The following is a 24,481-nucleotide window of genomic DNA, read 5'->3' on the forward strand; positions in this document are numbered from 1 at the left end:
TTGCTCAAACTGTAATTGCTTATTTTTTGTCTTCTGAGGATTTAAAATTGTAACCTCTTTATTATTTTCCCTGGATTAATTTTTATAGGATTTTTTTACTTGTGAAACAGGAGAGATATTAATATATAGCCTTGGCTACAGGGTATGCGTGTGTCCTCTCTCTTTTCTCTATTTCTTCCAAATATCCAAAACAAGTCAATTACAAATCTTGACACTGGGTGACATAGTTTCCCTTTTCAGATTTTTTTTTTCCCTCCAGGATCCACCAAAAAGACGTGCTGTACTGTCCCTTCCTCTAGAACAGTTCTCAAACTTTAACACAGACAGGTCCCTGGAAATGTCTGAATAATGTAGATTTCCAGGCCTCCTGAATACTTTTCCTCAGGATGGGCTGGGAGTGAACATTTCCAACAGGATCCTTTGTACTGTTTATATCCACTAATGCTGGATTGAAAGGACCCTCCATGGCCCCGCCTAGGAGTCTTTTCTGATGGCACCTTAATTCTACTTTCCTCTCATTTAGAAGAAAAAGGGGATGGAGAGAATGTACAAGAACTGGGTTGTGCTTTTTCCATGAAAAGCAGCCTCCAAATTTTATGCATATCATAGCAGTTCTTCTAGGCCTGCCTTTAAAAGCCTGACCCCCAAGCTGGCCAGCTGACCTGCCGTCCTGCAATTACCCTCAGGTCGTGTAACCAGTTTGAGAGGCAGCCCATGACTGTTTCAGTTTCAGCTGAAGTTCCTTCTAAAACGAGCCAATCTGGGAGGTCACTTGTCTCAGATCCAGAGGCAGTGGGGTGGTTATTCTTGGCTTACACTAAACTTGGAAGGGAGCTGAAGCATCAGGTGAAAAGCAACGTACACATACGCAGCACGAAAAGAAACCATCACAGCCCTACGCGCCCACATGGACAGACCCCATGGAAACAAGGCTGAGCGAAAGGAGCCTCTGTTCACCTGAAGTTCAAGGACAGGCACCCATTACCCACGAGGGAGAGCAGGGAAGAGGGGTTACCTTCAGAGGGTTATTGTCCAGGGGCTTGGCACGAGGGGGCCAGAGAATGCTCTACATCCTGATCTGGAACTCAAGTAGGTTGTCCATGAATAGGTAAAGTCATTGAGCTAAATGCTAAAGCCGTGTGCATGTTACTATATGTAAATAATCCTCAGTAAATTTAAAAAAACATGATGGGCACCTATGATAATGACTCCGGTCCATGGTTGGGGGGGGGGGCGGAACTACAGTCACATCCATGAAGCGAGTCAAAAGCACCCAACAAACGCTGACCATTGGCCTGAAAAAGAGTACAAAAATAGGAAACAACTGTAAAATAACTGATTGCTGTACACCCCAAACTAACACAACATGGTAAATCAAGGATACTCCCATAAAAATTTTAAGAAAAGAAAAGATAAATAAATAGAACAAGCAGCTTCTTTTAAGTTCATTTCTAACTGAATGCTTCAAGTCCTGTGAGCCCCAGACTGTGGACAGGGCCTTCCCACAGCCTCCTGACCTGCAGCGTGGACCCACACTTGTCCAGGAGTGATGATTCTGTGCTCTTTGAAATGCTGACAGCCCAGGAAGCATCTAAAGGAACAGGTTTACCAGCCTTTTGATGAAGGCATTGGACAAGAACAAGGAGGGGATCAGCAGTCAGACCTTCCTCGGAGAAGCTGGGGTTTTGCTGGCCTCTGAGTGCCCGATGTGCAGGTGGTGCGTCTAGAGGTGAAGTGCAGCTGGTCCGTTCGGCCAGGGTCACAGTTGACAAGACCTGGCCCGAGACTGGAGGCCTGGGAGTCTGTGTCTAGCCTGGTGTGAACAGGTGTCATGTCCAAGGCGGTCCCAGGCTCCCCTGTGCACAAGTCGCTCCCCTACTCTCTGCCACCCACCAGCACGTGGCCTTAGAGTGTTGAAGGTGTTCTGTGAATGCCCAGTGTCTTCCCTCTCTTTGCTCAGGCCTCGCCTCCCTGGGTGAGAGCCAGCCATGGCCAGGAGGCTGACTTGTCACCTCACCCAGCAAGTGGCTCCTCTGATTTTCTCCTCTCCTCCCCCACCCTCTTCCTCCCATCTCTCGCCAGTGGCTTGTCTGACGACTGGCACTGTCTGGTGTTATGGAGACACAATCCTGCTTTGTTGTGGAAACAGGTCTATCAGGTGTGGGCACTGTGGGCTAGAGAGCGCCTGGAGCCTGGGAGCGAGGCCGGTGGGCACAAAAGACCCTGGTAGCCCGGGCCTCGCTTCTGGGCTGATGTCTGTGCACGTGGTCCTTTGTGATCGAGGTAGATCTATGAGAAAGATGAGCCACTTCTGCGCCCTCATATCCAGTCCAAAGTCTTTGCATGGAATGCTTTTTGGAGGTTAAAAAGAGGGCATGGATGGTGACACCAGCACCCAGCCCAGGCTGCCAGGCTGTGGAGGGGCCTCGTACCCACGCCTGTCTTGCTCCTGGAAGGGTGCAGGCCCTGGCACATCTTGGGGTGATGCTTCTCTTTCCAAGCAAGCGAATTCTCAGACGACTGTATCAGGGCCTGGAATTTTCTCCCCGAGGCTCTTTGCACAAAATGTGAGATCAAATGCAAACAGATTAAGAAATAAAAGGCAAAAGCTGCCTCGGGATTGACGAGGATCCTGATGGTGAAAGATAAATAGCACATAAGTTATCGCAGCTCCGGCTCCTTCCAAAATCCAGTTCCTTGGGGGGAGCTTCCGAAGACTGGGAGAGGGCAGGTAGGACAAACACAGGTGAGAAGAGTCCACCAGGGTCTGTCTCCTTTCTTCAGGGTTGGCAGATGATGTGAGAACCTGCTCTCCCACCCCAACTCCCAGTCCCAAAGGGTGCTCGCTGGAGGGAGGGTAGGGGGCTTTCCTGACCCTAGAAGGAAACTTTCTTCTGGCTGAGGGGCCACCCCTGCTTGGGATGGGGGCCCATGACTGCAGGTGCTGTCAGGCTGGGGACTGGAAGCACCCATCCTTCTTCTTTGGGTGGTGGGCTTCTCAGGGGTCTTTGTCTCTGCTATACCCACTTTGCTGTGAAATCTGTTTAAATGAAGATGAACTAAAAAAAAAAAAAATCACTTCAGCATGCCCAGGAAAGATTCTCCATCTCTGTCTCCCTTCCTTTTCTTTCCCCCACCTGGCTTCCGCTCTTTCATTCCATGCAGGTGCCCAGGGCACTTCCAGGGCATTGCCAACTCCTGGTTCCTCCCCTCTGCCCTCCTGCTCTCTTCCTGACACCTCTCCCACCCCCATATTACACAATTCCTTGTGCCTGTGGCTCATTCTCTAACCCAATTAGTTCCAGATTCCCTCTCTCACTTTTATTTTTCTTATTTACAGGAGAAAAAGCGAGTGTCTTTCCTAGTTAGTTGAATAAAGGACAGCCTTCTGAGCTCCTAAACTTTCTTCTGAATGTTGATCAAGGTGATGAGACTGGAGCGTCTCCCCTTCCCCAGGGACTTCCAGGGTTTAAATCCTCGTACCAGGGATGGTAGCTGGTAACCAACAGGAGCAGAAGGGTCAAGAAGGGCAGGGTAGGGGAGGTGCTTCTGGGGAGATGCCAGGCTGAGAAAGGACTAAAGGAATGGTATGCCCAGGAAGCAAGAGCTCTCAGGCATGCTGGGTGAGATGGTCTCTCTGTGGTGAGGAAGCCACCTGGGAAGGTCTGTTTTGTCCTTGGCCATGACCCACTATTCCCTGAGGCTGAGGGGGGGTCATCTGGGGAGCTTGGGCTAGAAGGTCACCCATAGGTGGGGTCACCCTTGGACTCTGTGGATCCTCCCAGACCTAGGAGTGGAGAAACCCATGCAGAGGTCTCTCCTTCCTTCTCACCTCCATAGACGTCTTCAGCTGGATTCCCTGAAATGACCGGACTCTGTGGAGACAGTCACCTAGACCAACACCTGTGTTCCAGTGATCATTTTTTGAACAAACGCTTTTGTTTTCCCTTGTGGCTCAGCTGGTAAAGAATCCGTCTGCAGTGCGGGAGACCTGGGCTCAGTCCCTGGGTTGGGAAGATCCCCTGGAGAAGGGAAAGGCTACCCACTCCAGTGTTCTGGCCAGGAGAATTCCAGGGACTGCACTGTCCATGGAGTCGCAAAGAGTCGGACACGACTGAGCGACTTTCACTTCACTTCACTTCTGTTTTCAGCCCCACCATAGAGGCATCTCCTTCTGGGGCTAGATCCGCCATCCTAGCCTCAGCCCAAGGGAGGCACCAGGCACTGGGGAAGCTGGAAACCCCAGGAGGGAGGGTGGCTGTACCTGAGACCACCAGGTGTCCTCTCTAAAGGACATCTTCTGCAAGGCTGCAGGTGAGGGCTGGAGCACAAGTGGAGGCTGGGAAGTGCGAGGATTAGGGTTCTGACCTCAAGATGGGGGGCAGCCTGACTGCTCTCGGCGACAGGAAGGCCAGGAGCCTCGTCCCGGGGTTGGCCGGCGGCCCTCGCGCCGCCCTGACCCTCTTCCCTCGGCCACAGCCCTGGAGGCTTGGTACAGGACTATCCCGAGTGAAGTGTGAGCCCGGGCCAGAGGAGGGAGCCAGGACACCCCCAGCGAGCCAAAGAGCCTGGGGGAGTCCTGTTTCAGGTCCCGAGCCGGGAGCACGGGGATCCCCACAAGGGGGCGGAGGGAAACCCAGGAGGCCCGCGGGAGGAAGCGAGCCCGGCGGCCCGGCGAGCGCAACCAAGCGCACTTGCGGCGCCCCTCTCCGGGCACAGGGCGGGGAGGGGGCGGGAGAGGCCCTCCGCTCCTCAAAAAGTTTCGGGCGAACCCTTTCCCCCCCGGAGATCAGCCTTTCCGCGGCGCGTGTGTCCCGAGAGGGGGCCTTCCCGCGCCGGCACGAGCGCAGGACCGCGCGCGGGGCTCCCTCCCTGGCTCAGTCTCCTCCCCACGCGCCCCCTCTCCGCCGGGCTGGCCAGCGCCGCCGCGTCCCCGCCGCTGCCCCCAGCCCGCGCCCGCGCCCGAGCCGCCGCGCCGCCGCCGGCTGCCGCCTCCCGCCTCGCCCCGAGCTCCCGGCGCGCTCGGCCCGGCCCCGGCCCCGGCTCGGCCCCGGCCCCGCGCGAGGACCATGGAGTAGGCGGACGGCCCCGCGACGCGCTCCCGCCGCCGGCGAGGCCGGAGCAGCCCCGGGTGGCCTCGCCCGCCGGCCGAGTTGGCCCGCGGCGGGCCCTCCTCCCGCCGGTCCTCCCCGCTCCTCCTCCTCGGCCGCCGCCGCCCCCGCCTCCCGGCCGCCCCCGCCGCCCCCGCCGCGCCGCCGCCCGAGGCCGAGCGCGGACGCCGAGCGTGGGAGCCATGGCGCGCGAGGAGGACGGGGACCCCGAGCGCCGGGAGGCGGCGGCGCGGGCCGGCGGCGACGACGACGACGACGACGACGACGACGAGGAGGAGGAGGGACTGAGCGACGACGAGGACGGAGATCGGGAGAACCGCGGCGGCCGCCAGGAGGAAGGAGAGGCGGCGGCGGCGGCCGCCGGGCGGGAGCGCAGCGAGGACGCGCCGCCGCCGCACGCGGAGCTGCCTCCCGCCACCAGCCGCGCTGCGGCCGCCGGCGATCGGAGCGGCCGCCGCCCTCCGGGGACCCCGCCGGGGTCGCTGCCCTGCCGCGCGGAGAGGATGCAGTCGCCCGACCTGGAGGAGCGTGAGCGCCGCCGGAGCTGCCGGAGGGACCTTCTTCTGAGCCAGGTCTGCTTCCTGGCCCTGGTGGCGCTGCTGCTCTGGTCGCTGTCGAGCATGCGGGACCACGACGGTGAGTGCTCGCCGCTCGCCCCGAGTGGGCGCTGCGGCTCCGGCGGCGGCGCGGGGCGTCCAGGCCCAGGGACGCCCCCTGCCCCGGGCGGAGGGGCCCGGGAGGCGAGGACCGTGTGCGCGGGCACGGGGCGGGGGTAGGACCGTGGCCGGCACGCTGGGCGCCTGGCTGCCCTGGGAACCGTCACCTGTGCCTCCCGGCTCTGCCCCGCTTCCTGCCACGAGCTGGAGGGACTGAGGGAGGCAGCAGTGGGGACTCTTGCCCTAAACAGGTCCCCCGTGGGCAGTAATGAAGTTGTCCTGGTGAGCTTCTGCCCCTGCGCGCGTGACCACCCGTGCAACTCCTTGGCCTGTGGAGGGAGGGCAGGGAGAGGGCTGGTTGACCCGTGGACACAGTTAGTGCTCCGAACAGAACAGGCAGGATGGACCGCCTGTTTCCTCGGAAGCTCCATCCCCCTCGTTGTAGAACAGGTGCCCGGGAACTAATGATAGGAAAAAAGTGTTGCCCCCCGCCCCCCCCCCCCGCCGCCCCGCCCTGGCTAGATTTTGCGACTGGTTCTGCTCCACTGGCCCCTCGCTGGGACTGGTTCTCCTCCACTGGCCCCTCGCTGGGAACACGGATCCCTTTTGCAGACTTGCAACGCGGGATGAAGCCGTTAGACGGGACCGCCGATGGTCTGTACCTTACTTTCAGGGTGCCCTGCAGTGCGCCCTCGCGGCACACAACTTGTGTCTTATGTTTGCCCTCGGCCTTTCTTGAGCTGAAATAGATCTGCTGAAGAATTTTGCTCAGCACAGTTGTTCACGGGAAAGAGTTTGGACCTTGGGTGTGCAGCTGTCAGAGAAACGGAGGAAAGGCTTGGAAGAATAGCTCGTGTAAAGCAGTTTTCTATCCCGGCTCCCCCAGTCGCACGCTTGGTGGGAAAATAGATACAGAAATACTCGGGAGGGAAAACAATGACAGATACATGCTTTGGTGTTAAGATCCACGGAGCTCCAATACAAGGGGTTATGAAGTGCAGAAGGAAGGCATTTGGATAGTGATGCTCAAATATACTTAAGGGTACAAAAGGTTAAAAAAAAGAGACCTTCCCCAACTGATTGTGCTCCTGCCTGGTGGGGAAAGTGGATGGTGGGTCTTGGTTCAGGTCTTAGCAGGCTTCAGCATATATGGTAATAGGAGAGAGCCTGTCCAGGTCCTCAGTGGAGCCCTGGAGACTCCTGGTTCTCTGCGTTTCTCCAGGATGCTAGACAGTCTGGCCATGGAGACTGACATTGGAAAGTGGACGGTGCCCAGTGAGAGAGGCCGGACCTCTCTCCAAGGGCAGACCCTGACCTGCCAGAAGCAGTTCCTGGCCTTGTCTCAGGAAGAGGGTTTTCATTAACCCCCTTTTCATCATCGCGGCTTAGACAAGTGTAAAGCCAGTCCATACTATTGAAAGGGCCATTTCAACTCAGTTACACACCGCCCGTCTTCCTACAGGTCAGGGCTCTCAGGCCATAGACTTCCTACCACTTTCCAGGCTACAAAAGACATTTTTTTCTCAATGGGGAATGTGACCCAGATGGTTAAGTCCATCAGTGGCAGGGAGCTTCCTGGGCCCGGGGAAAGCTGGGATGTTCGGAGGAAGCGGGTGTCAGACACTTTGCAGACTTGAAGCTAGGTGACTAGATGTCATTTGGGGATGGACACAAGTGTCCCTGCTAGGGACTCAGGTTTGGGTCCAGTATACAGCCCTCTCCTCCGTCCTTCCCCTGATTGGTCTCTCTCCTGCCTTTTCACCTCCTCTACACCCCCTCCCATAAATGTGGGGCTTGAGAAGACCCCCACCCCAGCAACTTAAGACAACAGTGACATGTCAGTGGGAGGGGAGCGTGTGCCATTGAGCCCCCTGGATGGCATGCAAGTTGTAATTCTGTCTCAAATCACCTTTTCTTCCACTAGATATTGATAATTTCATTACATGATGCATAGCAAGATTGCTCAAGGCCCAGGTTTTTTGAAATGATTTTTAAGATACTAATTAACATGTGTGAATCTGCAAGTGATTATTTTGCTTAAGGGATTGCCATTCAGCATACCTAACCATCTGAATAGTGACTTTTACTAACTTAGGAGCTTCTCTGCTTGAGGGTCCTTTCAGTATGAATAAACAGTTTGGAATGTAGCCTTGTTTTGAAGACACTCTGACTTGGAGAGGCCAAGCGATTCATTTACAGTCACACAGCAGTTGAGGAACAGAGGAAGAAATGAACCTGAGGTGACCTGGCTCTTTGATCCCATCTCTGTCCCCCCGTATTTGTGCCACTCTGTAGTGCAGCTTTGTAATATTTATATAACCACATGGGGAGTGGTACCTTCATAATGATCAAAGTGATACTTCTGTTTATTCACCTTGAAAACCATGCAGTGATTAAGTGTAACTTCTCAGAAGCCTGTTTTCTAACACATGTTGATTTTTCTTTTTTTTTCAATAAAAAGGACAGTTCTTTTGCCAAACCAAAATAGAGGTGTGTGGCAGGTGTATCATATAAATAACATTTCTGATGTATGGAATCGGAGACTCCTTTTAGGAACCCCTAACCAAACTCAGTATAGATTCTCTCCTCAGATAGGACAGGAGCATTGTTAGGCTTAAGTCAGGAAGAATTAACACTGGAGTAAAGGGAAATGTTAATTCTCACAACAACAAAAGCAGTAATAATGTTAACTGGAATTTGGCATGTTCTCCAGTGCCAGGCCCTGGGCCTAGTACCCTTTCTATGCGTTGCTTCGTTCAAGTTGTGCACACTCTTTGCAGATGCTTGAGCCTCCAGTGGTCGGTGCAGAAGGAAAGCCCAAGGTGCTCTATTTACTTGTTGCCGGTGAAGATCTCATTCTGATGTTTTCACAGCCAATTTGCTAAGGGCTCCAATTTGCTAAGGTGGATTTCTTTTCCTTTTTTTTTTTCCTTTTTTTTTGCAGTCTGAATGGATTACTTTGTATGTGTTGAGTGATTTGAAACTGTTTAATTTTTATTTGGAGTCAGGAACCTGGTCCTCCTTTTCCAAAAGTGGTGTGGACAAAGTCCAGAGGTCCTTTGGAGGGAGTGGTTGAAGACATCCGCTCTCTGAGATTCGTAGGGTGGTGAATGGTGATTAAGGAAAATTATATATACGTATAAACTTGGAGCTACTCTTCGGCTTGGTTACTGTTGCCGCATAAGAGATCACTCCAAAATCATGGTGTGAAATGACTCCTTAATGTTCTTACTCAAGGATTCCTTGTGGCAGTGACTTAGGCAGGGCCTGGTGGGGAGGGCTGGCCTCTGCTCGGCTACGTCGGGGTCTCAGATGGAGACATTCAAGGACTGGGTGACTTGACAGCTGGGCCTAAGTCATCTGGAGGCAGCATCACTCCCGCGTGAGGTGTTGATGCCAGCTGTTGGCTGGGCCCTCAGCTGGGCTGTCACCCAGGACATCTACATGTGGCCTCTCCACGTGTCTTTGAGCTTCCCCAGAACATGGCAGCTGGGGTCCAGGAGAACAAGGTGGATGTGCCTGGCCTTCTTATGTGTCAGCCTCAGGTGTTGTGTGTGCCACTGCCACTGTTTTCTGTTGATCAGGGAAGTGACAGATGGCAACCCGCGGTCACAGAGAGGGGACACAGATGGAACCACTTACTCAACGGAGGAGTGTCAGGACATATAGAAAGGTGGGCATGTGATGGGAGGTGCTGTTGTGGTTGTCTTTGGAAAAAAACAGGATCTAAAGGGATGATGGCTTAGGAGTGATTGTATATATTTCCCAAGATGGTAAAGGCAGATAATGTATACATGTGACATGTACACACATGCATACATATATGTGTGTATATATGTGTGTGATTATGTATATATGTGTAGTGTGGTATGTGTGTGTGTAATGTATATGTATATGTGTGTGTGTGTCTGTGTATATGTATTAGTGTGTTTCTGTATGTGCATGAGTATGTATATGTGTGTGTATGTTTATATGAGTATGTGTGTGTGCGTGCATGCTTAATTTGCTTTAATTGTGTCTGACTCTGCAACCTAATGGCCTGTAGCCCCCCAGGCTCCTCTGTCCATGGGATTCTCCAGGCAAGAATACTGGAGTGGGTTGCCATGCCTTCCTCCAGGGAATCTTCCCGATCCAGTGATCAAATGCACGTCTCTTATGTCTCCTGTATTGGCAGGTGGGTTCTTTACCACTAGCACCACCTGGGAAGCCCATGTATATGTAGGTATAGGTGTGAACATCTGTGTGTACATGCATGTATACATGTATGCATTGTGTATATATGGGTGTATGCATATATGCATGAGTATATATGTGTATGCATATGTATGTATGTGTGTATGGATGTATATATGTGTGCAAATGTGTGTGTGTATCTGTGTGAGTGTGTTTACAATTTCTATTGATAGATCACCCAGTCACGGAAACACCGCTGCTCGTCTTCCTGTTTGGGGGTCCAGAGATGGCATGTGAAGAGTGGCCGCAGTGGGACCTGAGCTGCACATTTCAGTGGCAGAGCTTTGTGGCTTCCCATCCCTCGGAGGGCCCTGATCGTGACCTTTCGGTCCCTCCTGTAGATCCCCAGGGGTGGAGGCTGGCTGGACTCTCATCAGACGCTTCCCTCTCCCCTGGCCGGGCACCACCGCTCAGGCCTGCCTTCTGCTCCGTAGACCCGACCCCAGACCCATAGCACACGCGGGTCACATTTTCACCTCTCTACAGTTTACCCTTCACCCTTCACTTCCAGCACCAAGACCTTCCCGGCCAGACTGGATCCCCGGTTTGCTCTCTGAACACACTCTGCCTTCCCTTTGTAGCAGTTCTTGCAGTTGGCAATTATGTATTTCGTTATGACTTGATTATGCATTCGTTATGACATCTCCTTTTCACCAGAGTCTAAGCTCCCAGGAGGTCAGGGACTTTTCTCACCTTTGTCACCCCATCACCCTACCCAGGGTAGATGCTCAAAAGGCATTTGTTCGGTGTGGAGGCTGTTTCAGTGTCTGAGCGACAGTGCCTGTGATGAAACCCAGCGACTACGTCAGAGCCCAGCTTACAGGCACACACTAGTTTTCATGATTTCTAATTCTGCCTTCAACCCAGCAAATTTGATGTTGTTACCTGTTTTGCCTGGACTCACCCTGACCTGAGAAAGGTGGGTGCCTCCATCAGAGGCACTTCATTCAGTGGCAGGACGTGAACTGAAGCCGCCCGCATCAGAGCCGCGTAGCCTCGGCCTCAGAGGACGCGAATGGAAAGCAGGAGCCACTCTGTCTTTTCCAGTCGACTGGGGAGTGAAGGAGTAACAGAAGGTTGCTTTCATAGAAGCAGTATTTTAGAAAAACATTCCTTTTCAACCTTTTCTATTTTCTGCCTCAACATATATAGATGTGTCTCCTTCCTCCTGGCTTTTCTTAGCTGCTCATCAACCCAGATTTTTCTCAAAGATTTCCTCCCCTTGTGAGACTTGAATCCTTGTGGGATGATTTTTTTTTTTAAACCCTGGAGGGTTGGCAAAGCCCAAAGAATTGCAAAACCAGCCATTTGCGGAGGATTCCAAGGCCTGGTGGAAGTTGGCTGATAGGATAGGCTTTTGGCAACTCTCTTTTTCCTTCAGAAGATTTCTCTTTCTTGAGCAGAATAGTTTTGGAGGGGGGATAAAAGGACACAGACATTTATCCTGGAGGAACCGGGGTCTGCGAGGGTTCAGAAAATGTCCCTTAAGTCGCAGAGCAAATGGGTAGTCCTGCCAGGAAGGGAATTTGAATGTTTCTGGCCTCTTCCAGTGTTCAGTTTCTGTAGAGCTTATTTGGCAATGGTTTTATTTTCTCATTTGCAGTGGTGTTACACATGGTCCCATCTTGTGCGATCTGAGAATTAAGTATTGAGGATTCAGTGGAAGGAGATTTCCTATACATGAAGCGGTGATGGGCACCATTCAGGCAGTTCAAACTATGGAGTTGTGATGTTTCAGATTTGGATGGCATCTCCCAGTCTCCCTTCTGCTGTGAGGTCTCTGTCTGTCTACACCTGTTCTCTCTTCATCCTCATCCCTGAGCTGGGTGATGCTTTTCATTGTTGCAAGTCCTAGGGACTTCACTCACTTCCCTGGTCTTCCCAACCTTGCCCCCACCTCTGTAAATGGTCCTTTATGAAACTCCCTTCAACAGTATCCCTTGAGTGAGTTTCTACCTGGATCCGACTGGTGTAAAACACAGGGATGTTCATTCCTTCTTTCTGGAAACATGTGGCAGGCTTTTGCTCATTGCTGCGGTGACAGCAGTGTCTGAGATGGATACTCACGGTATCCTCATGATGCTCTGACTTTTGTGGGAAGAGACACATTGAACAACTGATTTTCAAGAATTTTGAGAGACAAATGAGAAATACAGCATCACGTGGAAGAGGTCTTGGTCTAGGGTGGGAGATGCTGGAACCTGGAAAATAAAGGAGTTACGTTGGTCAAGAGAGGACAAAAACACAAATGTACAGAAAAATGGGTAAAATAAATGGGAAGGCAGTTCACAAAACAAACAAGCAAGCAAAAACATTTGCAAATGGCCAGTTGACACAAGTAAAAATCTTCAGCCTTGATAGTAACTGGAAAACCTAAATTGTAAGATGACGAGTTACCATTTTATAGTATCAGACCAGCAAAAATGAAAACAAAGTGTTGCCAAAGATGCAGGGGAGACTGCTTCTCTCGTTTGTGGCAAGTGAGGATGTGCCATGGTGCCCAGAATGGGGTGAGACTGCAGCAGACTGATAGGGTGCTAGGCACAGACCTCCTGTGAAGCCTCTGTCTTTTAATGAGATCGATGTGTGGAAAGTGGGGAGGTAGGATGAGAATAGCAATGCAAAGTATTTGAGACGTGGATAGAAATGCAACTTGTCTGGACCCATCTGTGACCACGGAACAGGTTGGCCCTGACCCTGGGAACTCCAGAGTGTAGGGATTAGGTGAGAGTTCAGGGGAACAGGGGAGAGGCCCCTGTCCCTTCTGGAGCATGCCCAAACCCATCCAGGTTGCTAATTTAAATTTATTTCATTTGCTTAGTTGTGGTTGTGCTGCTGCTTTGTCACGGTGCAGGCTTTTCTCTAGTTGCGGCACTTGGGGGCTACTCTCTCGGTGCAGTGCACAGGCTCTGGGACTCAGGGGCTTAGTAGTTGTGGCGCATGGGCTTAGGTGCTCCATGGCATGTGGGATCTTCCTGGACTGGGGCTGGAACCTGTGTCCCTTGCATTGGCAGGTGAATTCTTTACCACTGAGTCACCAGGGAATCCCCTACAACTTGTGGATTTAAATCATGAGATCCAGCCAGCATTCTTGCTTGTCAATCACTCTTCTTTGCTGAGAGAGGGTGAACAAATAAAGTAAGCTCATCACTGACCTACTTCCAGGGAATTTCATGTTGCAACTTTGTATTTTCCTTTTCCTTTTCCCCTGTGTGCTTCTGCATTGTTTGGCCTTGGCAGAAGTCATTTTCACATTGGTGACATGCATTGGAATCTGAACTTGGGAAGGACAGGAAGTAACAAGTGGGTTTCTTGAGTAGGATTTTGAGGTTAGAACAAAGGTCATGGGGATGAGCATGGGGGACCAGGAGACGGGGTGCCCTGCTGGACATCAGGGAGTCACTAGCACTAGTCTCTCTATATTCTTCCTCAGATTCTTTTCCATTAGAGTTTATTATAAGATAATGAATATAGTTCCCCATGCTAAACAGTAGGTCCCTGTTGTTTATTTTATATGTAAGTATGATAATCCCATACTTCTAATTTATCCTCCTCTTTGGTAACCATAAATTGTTTTTTATGTCTGTGAATCTGTTTCTGTTTTGTAAGTAAGTTCATTTGTTATCACGTTTTTAGATTCCACATTTAAGTGATATCATATGCTCTTTGTCTTTATCTGTCTGACTTATTACAACAATCTCTAGGTCCATGCATGTTGCTGGAAATGGCATGATTTCATTCTTTTCTATGGCTGATTTTCATTCTTTTTTACCCCATTGTGTATATGGACCACATCTTCTTTATCCATCCATCTCTGGATGGACATTAGATTGTTTCCATGCTTGACTACTGTTTACTAGTGCTCCTATGAACATTAGAGTGCATGCATCTTTTCAGATCAGAGTTTTCTCCAGATACATGCCCAGGAAGGAGATTGCTGGGTCATATGGTAATTCTATTTTAAGTTACTACTGGTGTCATTTTAATCGGGTTTCCTCAGTGGCTCAGTGGGAAAGACTCTGCCGGAAATGCAGGAGATGCCAGTTCCATCTCTGGGTTGGGAAGATCCCCTGGAGGAGGAAATGGCAACCCACTCCAATATTCTTGCTTAGGAAATCCCATGGACAGAGGAGCCTAGCAGGATATAGTCCATGGGGTCACAAAGAGTCAGACATGACTGAGTGACTGAACACACACACACACACAGTGTCATTTTTAAGAAAGAACATGAAATGCTCGTTTTGGGACATTTTGACTTTGATTACTGGTAGGACACCTAGGTGGATATATAGTGGGTGGTTGAAAGTCAAGATTATGAGTAGCTGCTTCAGATAACGGAGAAGGGAATGACATCCCACTCCAGTACTCTTGCCTGGAAAATCCCATGGGTGGACGAGCCTGGTAGGCTCCAGGCCATGGGGTCGCTAAGAGTCGGGCACGACTGCGCGACTTCACTTTCGCTTTTCACTTTCCTGCGTTGGAGAAGGAACTGGCAACCCACTCCAGTATTCTTGCCTGGAGAATCCCAGAGACAGAGGAGCCTGGTGGGCTGCTGTCTATGGGGTCACACAGAGTCGGACACGACTGAAGCGACTTAGCAGCAGTGGCAGCAGCTTCAGGTAAAGGTCTGTGAGGGTTTGCGTGAGGGTTGGAATTGCACCTTTGCTGAGTTCTGTGCATCTCAGTCTTCTGCGCATGTTGTAATCACCAGGGAACTTTAAACCTTGCATCTGGGTCCTACCGGCTGGGGATTGTGATATAATGCCCTAGGGTGTAGCTTGGGCATTGGGATTTTTCTAAAGAGAGGCAGATGGGTCTACATTGCAGGCAACACTGGGCACCACTGGCTGCAATCAGGTCAGTTTCTTATTGCAACTACCTCAGTGCTCTTGGTGGCTAAGCTGTGAGATACACTGGGCTTAATTTTTCTGTTCTGAACATGACTTAATATTTGGTGGCTTGGTATTCTAAGCCTTCACCATTAACTGAAGCCCAGAGTTTCCTCTGGTTGCCTTCATTTCCTCCTCATGTGCCCAGAGTATGAAAGTGTTAGTTGCCCAGTTATGTCTGACTCTTTACAACCCCATGGACTATAGCCCGTCAGGCTCCCCTGTCCATGGATTCTCCAGGCAAGCATACTGGCGTAGGTAGCCATTCCCTTCTCCAGGGGATCTTCCTGACCCAGGGAGTGAACCTGGGTCTCCTGCATTGCAGGCAGATTCTTTACCATCTGAGCCACCAGGGAAGCCCTCATGTGCAGATATTCTGTCCAGCGCTCTTTTGGAAGAAGTCTTTTCCAGATTCTTCTGCCCATTCTAATCTGGACAGGTGGCTTGTTAAATCTACTGCCCAGCTGTCATCTTGACATCTTTCTTCAGCTTCAGCCTCCATGTGTTTTTTTTTTTTTTTCTCCCCTCCAGCTTTCCTTATGTTGAAAGCCCTTTTTCCTGGAACACACATAGGTATCTTTCTTGATTTATTTCTTCATTTTTGGTATGCATTTTTGGAATCCCACACTCACAGGGCCTCCTAAGACAGGGGTGTGGGAATCAAAACAAAGGTTTGAGACGTGGGCTTGACAATATGTTAATTGTGCCCCCACACTTAGAAGATTGTTAGACTGGATCAGGGTTTAGGTTGGAGCATGTTTTCTTTGGAATCTTGTAGGCTTAGCTCTTCCAGCCTCCGGTGTTGCCTCTGAGAAGTTTGATGCTGTCTTAGTTTTTAATTGTTTTAATTGTTTTCTCCCTCTCTAAAAGCATGTGTGCTCACTGCTTTGTTCCTGATGTGCAGTTGTATCACAGTTATATGGCTGTTGCAGATCATGTATTTTCTTGGGTACATTCACCTGGTTCTTTTATCCTGGAAGCTTATGTCCATTAGGTCTGGGAACTTGTCTTGGTCATTTCCTCTACCCTAGCTTCCTTGGGTTCTAAAATCGCTGAGGATGGTGACTGCAGCCATGAAATTAAAAGATGCTCCTTAGAAGGAAAGCTGTGATAAACCTAGACAGTGTATTAAAAAGCAGAGACATCACTTTGCTGACAAAGGTCTGTATAGTCAAAGCTATGGTTTTTCCAGTAGTCACGTATGGGTGTGAGAGTTGGATCATAAAGCAGACTGAGTGCCGAAGAATTGATGCTTCAGATAGTGATGCTGGAGGAGACTCTTGAGAGTCTCTTGGACTGCAAGGAAATCAAAAAGTCAATCCTAAAGGAAATCAGTCCTGAATATTCATTGGAAGGACTGATGCTGAAGCTGAAACTCCAATACTTAGGCCACCTGATGCGAAGAACTGACTCACTGGAAAAGACCCTGATGCTGGGAAAGATTGAAGGCAGGAGGAGAAGGGGACGACAGAGAATGAGATGATTGGATGGCATCACTGACTGTATGGACATGAGTTTAAATAAGCTCCAGGAGTTGGTCATGGTCAGGGAAGCCTGGCATGACTGAGCGATTGAACAACAACCCTAAGTTATCTGCTTACTCTTTCTGGATTATGTATTATTGGGTGTTTGACTTCCTGCATTGATCTTCTGATTTTCTTATGTCTTCTCTCCTATTTTTTCCTCATCCTTCTGTTCTAATTTCTGTAGGTTTTCTTAACCATACCCTCTAAATCTTTTTTTTTTTCCCTCTAATTCTTATGCCAGGCTTTTTATTTCTGCTGTCATATTTTTACCTTCCAAGAGCTCTTTTTTCCTCTGCAAGTTATTTTTAGTACCATCCTGTTCTGCTTCATCAATACAGTATCATCTCTTATATCCCTAAGTATATTAATAGTAGTCTGTGGTTTTCTTTTCTTTGAATGAACTCTCTTTCTCCAAGTTGCTCTTGTCTGTTTGTTGTTGTTTTCCCTATTAGGTGCTTTCTTCTTATGTCAAGGGATCTGTGGCCTCTGCTCATATATAAGTGAGCCCCATTAACAAGAAGGCTGGGAACCATGCACATGGTGGGGAGGGTCTGCTGATGGTGCCTGTGTAAGGTGACCTGACTGGCTGTGTCCCTGGACAGTGCTCCTAGTTTTAGATCTTTATCAGGGGGCAGTCAGATTCCCCAGAGGAGAGTCCCCTGGTGTCCTGTCCTAAGGACAAAAACCTGGCTATTCCCAGCAGTCCAATGGGGGAGGAGGTGGCGGTTGTGTGTGTAGGGGGGCTGTTCAGCAGAAACACTCCTATACTCAAGGCCAGTTGTGCGAAAGAGCTGGCAATTGATTCTGATACATTGCAGGACCATCCGAAGCTGCCTCGAGTCTCCTTCCTCCTTCCTCTCCTCCCTTCCTGCCTTCCCCCTTTTCTCTCCAGTGTGTGTGCTCGTGGCTCACTCATGTCTGGACTGTAGCCCGTGAGGCTCCTCTGTCCATGGAATTTTCCAGGCAGGAATACTGGAGTGGGTTGTCATCTCCTCCTCCAGAGGATCCTCCCGACCCAGGGATTCAACCTCTGTCTCCGGCATTGGCAGGCGGATTCTTTACCACTAGTGCCAACTGGGAAGCCCCTTTTAACTCCTATGCACGTGAAACTGGTAAGGGTTGTTGTCTTTTAGGAGGGCTGATGGTCGGGGTTGGGAGAAGGCATAGATTTTACCATATCCTTTCTGTTCATTGAAAAATAGTATTGAGATAATTGTAGAGTCACAGGCAGTGGCAAGAAATCATGCTGTTTCTTCTGATGGTAAACTGTTGCAAAACTTGAGTAAAGTATAATTTCATAACCAGAGTAGGGACATTGATGTAGCCTACCAACCTTATTCATTTATATTTTATGTGTACCAACCTAGTCAAAATATTGAACTGATCCAACATCACAAAGATGACTTGTGTTGATCCTCTGTAACCATACATACTCCAGGTACCTTTTTGTACAAAATGAACAGTCACGTTAAGTAACTCCTATCACCTATTCCAAAAATTAAGCTTATGAGAAAATTATATGTCATACAAATATTCTATTCTTGGTGCTATTACACCTGACTTATCCTTAAAAAAGAAAAGAAAATGATAACTTGAAGAATTAAGGGCAATTTTACCACCAGTAATGTTGCTCTAACTCCAAAGACTGCTTGTAAGTTGAGGGGCAGGGGGACGAGTGTAAAGAGGTCAGTCTGTCTCAGTGAAGTTAGGGTGGATGTCGGGGGAGGAGGAGGCCTCAATCCCTGCAGGTTGATCACTTTCAGGTACAGTAACCTGAGCTAAGTGCCAGATAAAGGCCATGCATGGCTAGTTAACAGTTTTCTTTGATGAATAATTTTTGTCTGTCATTTGCACAGGATTTCTGAATAAATGCTCCATGAAAATAATTCACTCAAACACTTGCTTCTTTCAGGAAGTTTAGACATGCCCTTTGAGACATTGCTTTCACCATTATTCACTACTGTTTATTGACTGCTGGAGAATACTGGAGATGGAGATCGTGGACACCTTAGTATTTTAACATCTGGTCTTATGTTTGAGGAAACTGATGTGAAAGAGAATTTAAACTGGAGCCAGAATCCTGGTTTTCTGACTTATTGCTTAGTACATACTGAAGACAAAAATAGCAGAAAGTTTAGATTAGAAGTATATTTGATACATAGGGGCTGGGTAAAATGATTTCAAATTCTGAAATGCTTCTGAAGTGCTGATATCTTGCTGGGAATTATATGTCCTGTGGTGTGGTCATTAAATGGGGAAAATTAGGGATTTTTAGAGTGAGTTACTTCCTGTAGCATATCGATTTGTTTATTCAGAAATCTTGGTCCATGGAACAGTTTTAGCTTGCTTTAGGAGAAGGGTAAAATTTTGGCTTACCTTGGCTTACCCTTTACCTGGGAGGTCACTTCATATAGCCATGAGAATGACTGGTCATTTTGAAAATTACTATCCATTAATTTTTCTTGTTAGGGGTCTTTGAGTTTATAAGATTTCAACTATTTTCACCCCTCATGTTGTAATTCTAGTCTGAGCATGACTTCCGAAGTTTTGTAGGATCTTAATAACCCCAGACTTGAAAGTTAATGACCTTCTGCATTTTTTTATGGTTTGCTCATTTGACATCACAAGTGTTTGTTGGGATACATACAGAAAGAAAACTTACTGAACCTACTTTTGATAAATCTGGGCATGAGGACAGGTTGGTTTCAGTATTTTCCAGGGTTGCGATATTGATATGTTTCCTCCCATATGTATTATAAAATTGCTGTAATACTATGTATAAGGTCTTGAATCCTGCTTTTAAAATTAAAAGCAACTAATGCACAGTGGAACTGACTGATGGTCAGGATATAGAACAGAACTGTCACCCCTCAAAATCCCCCTTAAACCATCTACTTGTTATCACACTGTACCCACCCCAACCCCCTGTACTCTGCCACCGTACTTTTGTCCTTTATGAATGTCATACAGATGGAATTCTATAGTATGTAATCTTTTGACACTAGAATCTTCCTTTGTTGAGAATTTTTATCAGAAGTGGATATTGAGGTTCATCACATGATTTACCTACATTAAATGATTTAATCCCATGGTTTTTCTTTAGACAGTTAATGTGGTGGATTGCATGGATTGATTTTTGAATATAGAATCAGCCTTGCATACCACAGATAAGCCCTACTTGACGAGGATGTTTTTTTCATGGTGTATTTTTCTGGATTTGAATTGATCATATTTTCTTGAGGACTTTTATATCTATGATCACCCAGGATACCTGCCCTAGGTTTCTTTTCTAGTATTATCTTTGTCTGGTTTTGTTGGGTACACAGAATGAAACAGGAGGTATTTCCTTCTGTTTTCTGGAAGAGATTGTATAGTGTTGGTGCAGTCTGCTTTTAAACTTGTTATAAACATTTCTCCATGGCATGAAACCTAAAAATTAATTTTAATGTCTGCATAATAATATTATTAAAATCACAATATTTCTTAGTATTATGTGACGTTATTATATATTTACAATATGTAAATATATATGGGGGCTTCCCATATACATTTGCGGGTGATAAAGAATCTGCCTGCAGTGCAGGAGTTGCAGGAGATGCAGGTTTGATCCCTGGTCAGGAAGATCCCTTGAAGGAGGGATGGCAACCCACTCCAGTATTCTTGGCTGGAGAATCCCATGGACAGAGGAACCTGGAGGGCTTCTTTCCATAGGGTCGCAGAGTCGGACACAATTGGAGTGACTTAGCATGCACAAGAACACAAACACATATATATAATACTTCTTACATGTTAAGTGAAATATATTGAACACTTGGCATGTTTGGGGCACTGTTCTAAGAGCTTTCTCTGTACCAATGGAATAGGTGCAATTAGTTTAAGTCAGTTGCTCGCGCTCACAAAGTTTCTATGTGGCCAAGTAGGCTGTGGGCATTGTATCCTCTGATGATGCCAGAATTTGTTTATTTGGGCCTCCATTTGAGAGAGTGAGGTATTTTGCATGTCTTCACTGTGATGATTGTTCTTATGCCGAGGTCTTTGATGGCCTCTTTAGGCTGGATCCCTGGAAATACTGTTTCACTGTCAGAGTGTGGGCCCGCTGTAAAGGCTACCACACACCGCTGTCTGACTTTCCAGGAATCTGAATGAATTAGAAATGCTAACAGCACTGTTTGGGAGTGCTCAATTCAGTGTTCTCTGCCAGAATTGAGGATTGTGATAATTTTACATATTTTAAATTCAATTTGATGGTAGACAGACAGTATCTCATGGCTTTAGTTTGCCTTCCTTCTTTGCTAGTAAAACTGAATTGTTTTTTATTTTAAGAAATTGGTTGCTAACAAGAGTGAAATGTATTTTGAACCCAATAGAACAAAACAAAATTAAAACCTGCCATCATTTAAAAGCAAAGAAGAAAGACTCAAAAATAATTTGAAGAAATTCCTCAGGTGACCAGTTACTAATACCAACTGCTAGAGATACTCATTTTCAAACAGTTAATTATTGTCATCAGATGTTAAACAAATTGAATCTAACTTTTTAAAATTTAAAATGTTTGCTTCTATATTTCTCTGCTTGATATATTTATCAGTATTAATACATAGATAACCTGAGTTTTATATCTTTATCATGCTTAAGGCTTATATTCATTATTTTCTCATTGAATAAATTAAGTGGCTCCTACATATTTCAGTGTTTTATAATTATACCCACTCCAGTACTCTTGCTTGGAAAATCCCAAGGGCGGAAGAGCCTGGTAGGCTGCAGTCCATGGGGTCGCGAAGAGTCAGACACGCCTGAGTGACTTCACTTTCCCTTTTCACTTTCATACATTGGAAAAGGAAATGGCAACCCACTCCACTGTTCTTGCCTGGAGAATCCCAGGGACCGCGGAGCCTGGTGGGCTGCTGTCTATGGGGTCGCACAGTCAGACATGACTGAAGCGACTTAGCAGCAGCAGCAACATGAAAATGTTTTATTCTCTAATTATTTTTAAAGATTCTTATTGATCATTTGTATTTTTTTGCTTGTGAGAAAAATTTGTTCATGTCAGTTCTCCTTTTTTTTCCCCCAATGGGATAATAGTGTTTTTCTCAGTGGTCTGTAAGATATCTTTATATATGCTGTGTACAAATCTTTTATCTTGTTTTGGAAGTTTTGCCTGGATTTTTGGCATACAGAAAAAAAAATATTTATCTAGTCAGAATTCTCTTTTCCCTTTTATTTTTTTTCATTGTTTATTCTCAGATCCAGGATCTCAGTTATATATTTATATCATGTAATCCTTTGGTCTCCCCCCCCATTTATATGGTTTAATGTTTTAAAAAATTAACCCTTTACTTCATTTGAAATTTGTCTTAGCAGGAGATGAGCATTTAAACAGATTAACAGGTTTCATGCAGTCAACTTGTTTATTGGCTAATATTTCCTTTATCCTCACATTTGTAGGGTCACCTGTATTCCATGGTTATTCCCTTATATACCAGAAGCTGTTCTTGTGGTATCTACTTAGTTCTATTTTCCCATTAATTAATCATTGTAGTTTGTTCACATGTGAATTATCTGATGGGACAAAACTCCTCACCTCTTGTTTTGGGGGAAAAATCATTTGCTAGTATTCATTTATCCTTCTGGTGAACTTTAGAATCTCTGTTAAATTTTGTCCAAATGCCTGTAGGTTTTGACAAATTTATAAAAAAGAATTGTGAAAATGCAACATATTACAGCATTGATTCATCTCATAGTGTGCTTCTTAATCAAGGCTTTACAAAATCTGTCAAGATTCATGATTATTTTCCTATATTTTTCTTACATTTATTTGTGAAAGTTCTTTTGTTATTATTTATTGTTGCTATTGTTTTGTTTATATATATATTTTTGAAATGTCTTTTCTTTATAATTTCTTAATTTTATGCATGAATGTTAAGCTATGTAAATAATAATAAAAATAATAATTTGCTACTATAGAGGATTTTTAAGATTCATTCTAATTTCATCCACCTCATTAGAACTGATTCAAATGTATTCTTTTTAATGGCTGAGTAATACTCCATTGTGTATATGTACCACAGCTTTCTTATCCATTCATCTGCTGATGGACATCTAGGTTGCTTCCATGTCCTGGCTATTGTAAACAGTGCTGTGATGAACATTGGGGTACACGTGTTTCTTTCAATTCTGGTTTCCTCGGTGTGTATGCCCAGCAGTGGGATTGCTGGGTCATAAGGCAGTTCTATTTCCAGTTTTTTAAGGAATCTCCACACTGTTCTCCAGAGTGGCTGTACTAGTTTGCATTCCCACCAACAGTGTAAGAGGGTTCCGTTTTCTCCATACCCTCTCCAGCATTTATTGCTTGTAGACTTTTGGATTACAGCCATTCTGACTGACATGAAATGGTACCTCATGGAGCCTATTATAGAGAGTGAAGTAATACAGAAAGAAAAACACCAGTACAGTATACTAACGCATGTATATGGAATTTAGAAAGATGGTAATGATAACCCTGTATGTGACACAGCAAAAGAGACACAGATGTATAGAACAGGCTTTTGGACTCTGTGGGAGAGGGAGAGGGTGGGATGATTTGGGAGAATGGCACTGAAACATGTATAATATCATACATGAAACGAATAGCTAGTCCAGTTTCAATGCATGATACTGGGTGCTTGGGGCTGGTGCACTGAGACGACCCAGAGGGATGGTATGGGGAGGGAGGAGGGAGGGGGTTCAGGATGGGGAACACGTGTATACCTGTGGCGGATTCATGTTGATGTATGGCAAAACCAACACAATATTGTAAAATAATTAGCCTCCAATTAAAATAAATAAATTTATATTTTTTAAAAAAGATTCATTCCATATTCAAATAGTTTTTTAGTGTCAGTTGTCAGTTAATCTAGTTATTTTTCATTATGCAATGGAACTTTCTTTTTATTTCTAGTTTTCAGACTGCAGATGGTGACTGCAGCCATGAAATTAAAAGACGCTTACTCCTTGGATGGAAAGTTATGACCAACCTAGATAGCATATTGAAAAGCAGAGATATTACTTTGCCAACAAAGGTCCATCTAGTCTAAGCTATGGTTTTTCCAGTAGTCATGTATGGATATAAGGGTTGGACTGTGAAGAAAGCTGAGCACCAAAGAATTGATGCTTTTGAACTGTGGTGTTGGAGAAGACTCTTGAGAGTCCCTTGGACTGCAAGGAGATCCAACCAGTCCATTCTGAAGGAGATCAGCCCTGAGATTTCTTTGGAAGGAATGATGCTAAAGCTGAAACTCCAGTACTTTGGCCACCTCATGCGAAGAGTTGACTCATTGGAAGACTCTGATGCTGGGAGGGATTGAGGGCAGGAGGAGAAGGGGACGACCGAGGATGAGATGGCTGGATGGCATCACTGACTCGATGGACGAGAGTCTGAGTGAACTCTGGGAGATGGTGATGGACAGGGAGGCCTGGCGTGCTGCAATTCATGGGGTCGCAAAGAGTCGGACACGACTGAGTGACTGAACTGAACTGAAGAGTTTTTTTTAAAAGCAGCCGTGAATGTTGTTTGCAATCAAATGCCTTGTTAACATTTATTGACGTGTTTAATGTAGATCAGTCCTGGGTGTTCATTGGAAAGACTGATGCTGAAGCTGAAACTCCAATACTTTGGCCACCTCATGCAAAGAGATGACTCACTGGGAAAGACCCTGATGCTGGGAGGGATTGGGGGCAGGAGAAGGGGATGACAGAGGATGAGATGGCTGGATGGCATCACCGACTCGATGGACATGAGTTTGGTAAACTCCGGGAGTTGGTGATGGACAGGGAGGCCTGGCGTGCTGCAATTCATGGTGTCGCAGAGTCAGACACAACCGAGCGACTGAACTGAACTGAAGTAAATCTTAGGTAGCTATATTTTTTCTTTTAAAATGATATTAGATTTGATTGGTTCATATTTTATACAGGAATTTTTCTTTTTGTATTCATGATATAGTGACATACAATTTCTTTGCCAGGATTTGGTGTTATCACTACACTTGCTTTACAAAGCAAATTGATGATTCTCATGTTTTTCTACATTC

General features: G+C 47.0%; 1 protein-coding gene and 1 long non-coding RNA gene across 2 annotated transcripts in view; one reads left to right on the top strand and one right to left on the bottom strand.

Annotated features, from left to right (window-relative positions):
* Window positions 1-1,417: 1,417 nt before the first annotated feature.
* Window positions 1,418-4,816, bottom strand: LOC138417506 (uncharacterized). Its single transcript, XR_011248174.1, has 2 exons — window positions 3,833-4,816; window positions 1,418-3,059 (listed from the first exon to the last, which is right to left on the bottom strand). It is a non-coding gene; the product is annotated as an uncharacterized lncRNA (long non-coding RNA).
* The window catches only part of SLC24A3 (solute carrier family 24 member 3), a 425,626-nt gene continuing 405,848 nt past the window's right edge, over window positions 4,704-24,481 (top strand). The window contains exon 1 of the mRNA XM_069547821.1: window positions 4,704-5,747. Coding sequence (XP_069403922.1) covers window positions 5,294-5,747 — 454 coding nt within the window. The 5' untranslated portion in view covers window positions 4,704-5,293. The remainder of the gene's footprint in view (window positions 5,748-24,481) is intronic.

Source organism: Ovis canadensis, chromosome 13, assembly GCF_042477335.2.
Source record: "Ovis canadensis isolate MfBH-ARS-UI-01 breed Bighorn chromosome 13, ARS-UI_OviCan_v2, whole genome shotgun sequence".
Taxonomy (NCBI): Eukaryota; Metazoa; Chordata; class Mammalia; order Artiodactyla; family Bovidae; genus Ovis; species Ovis canadensis.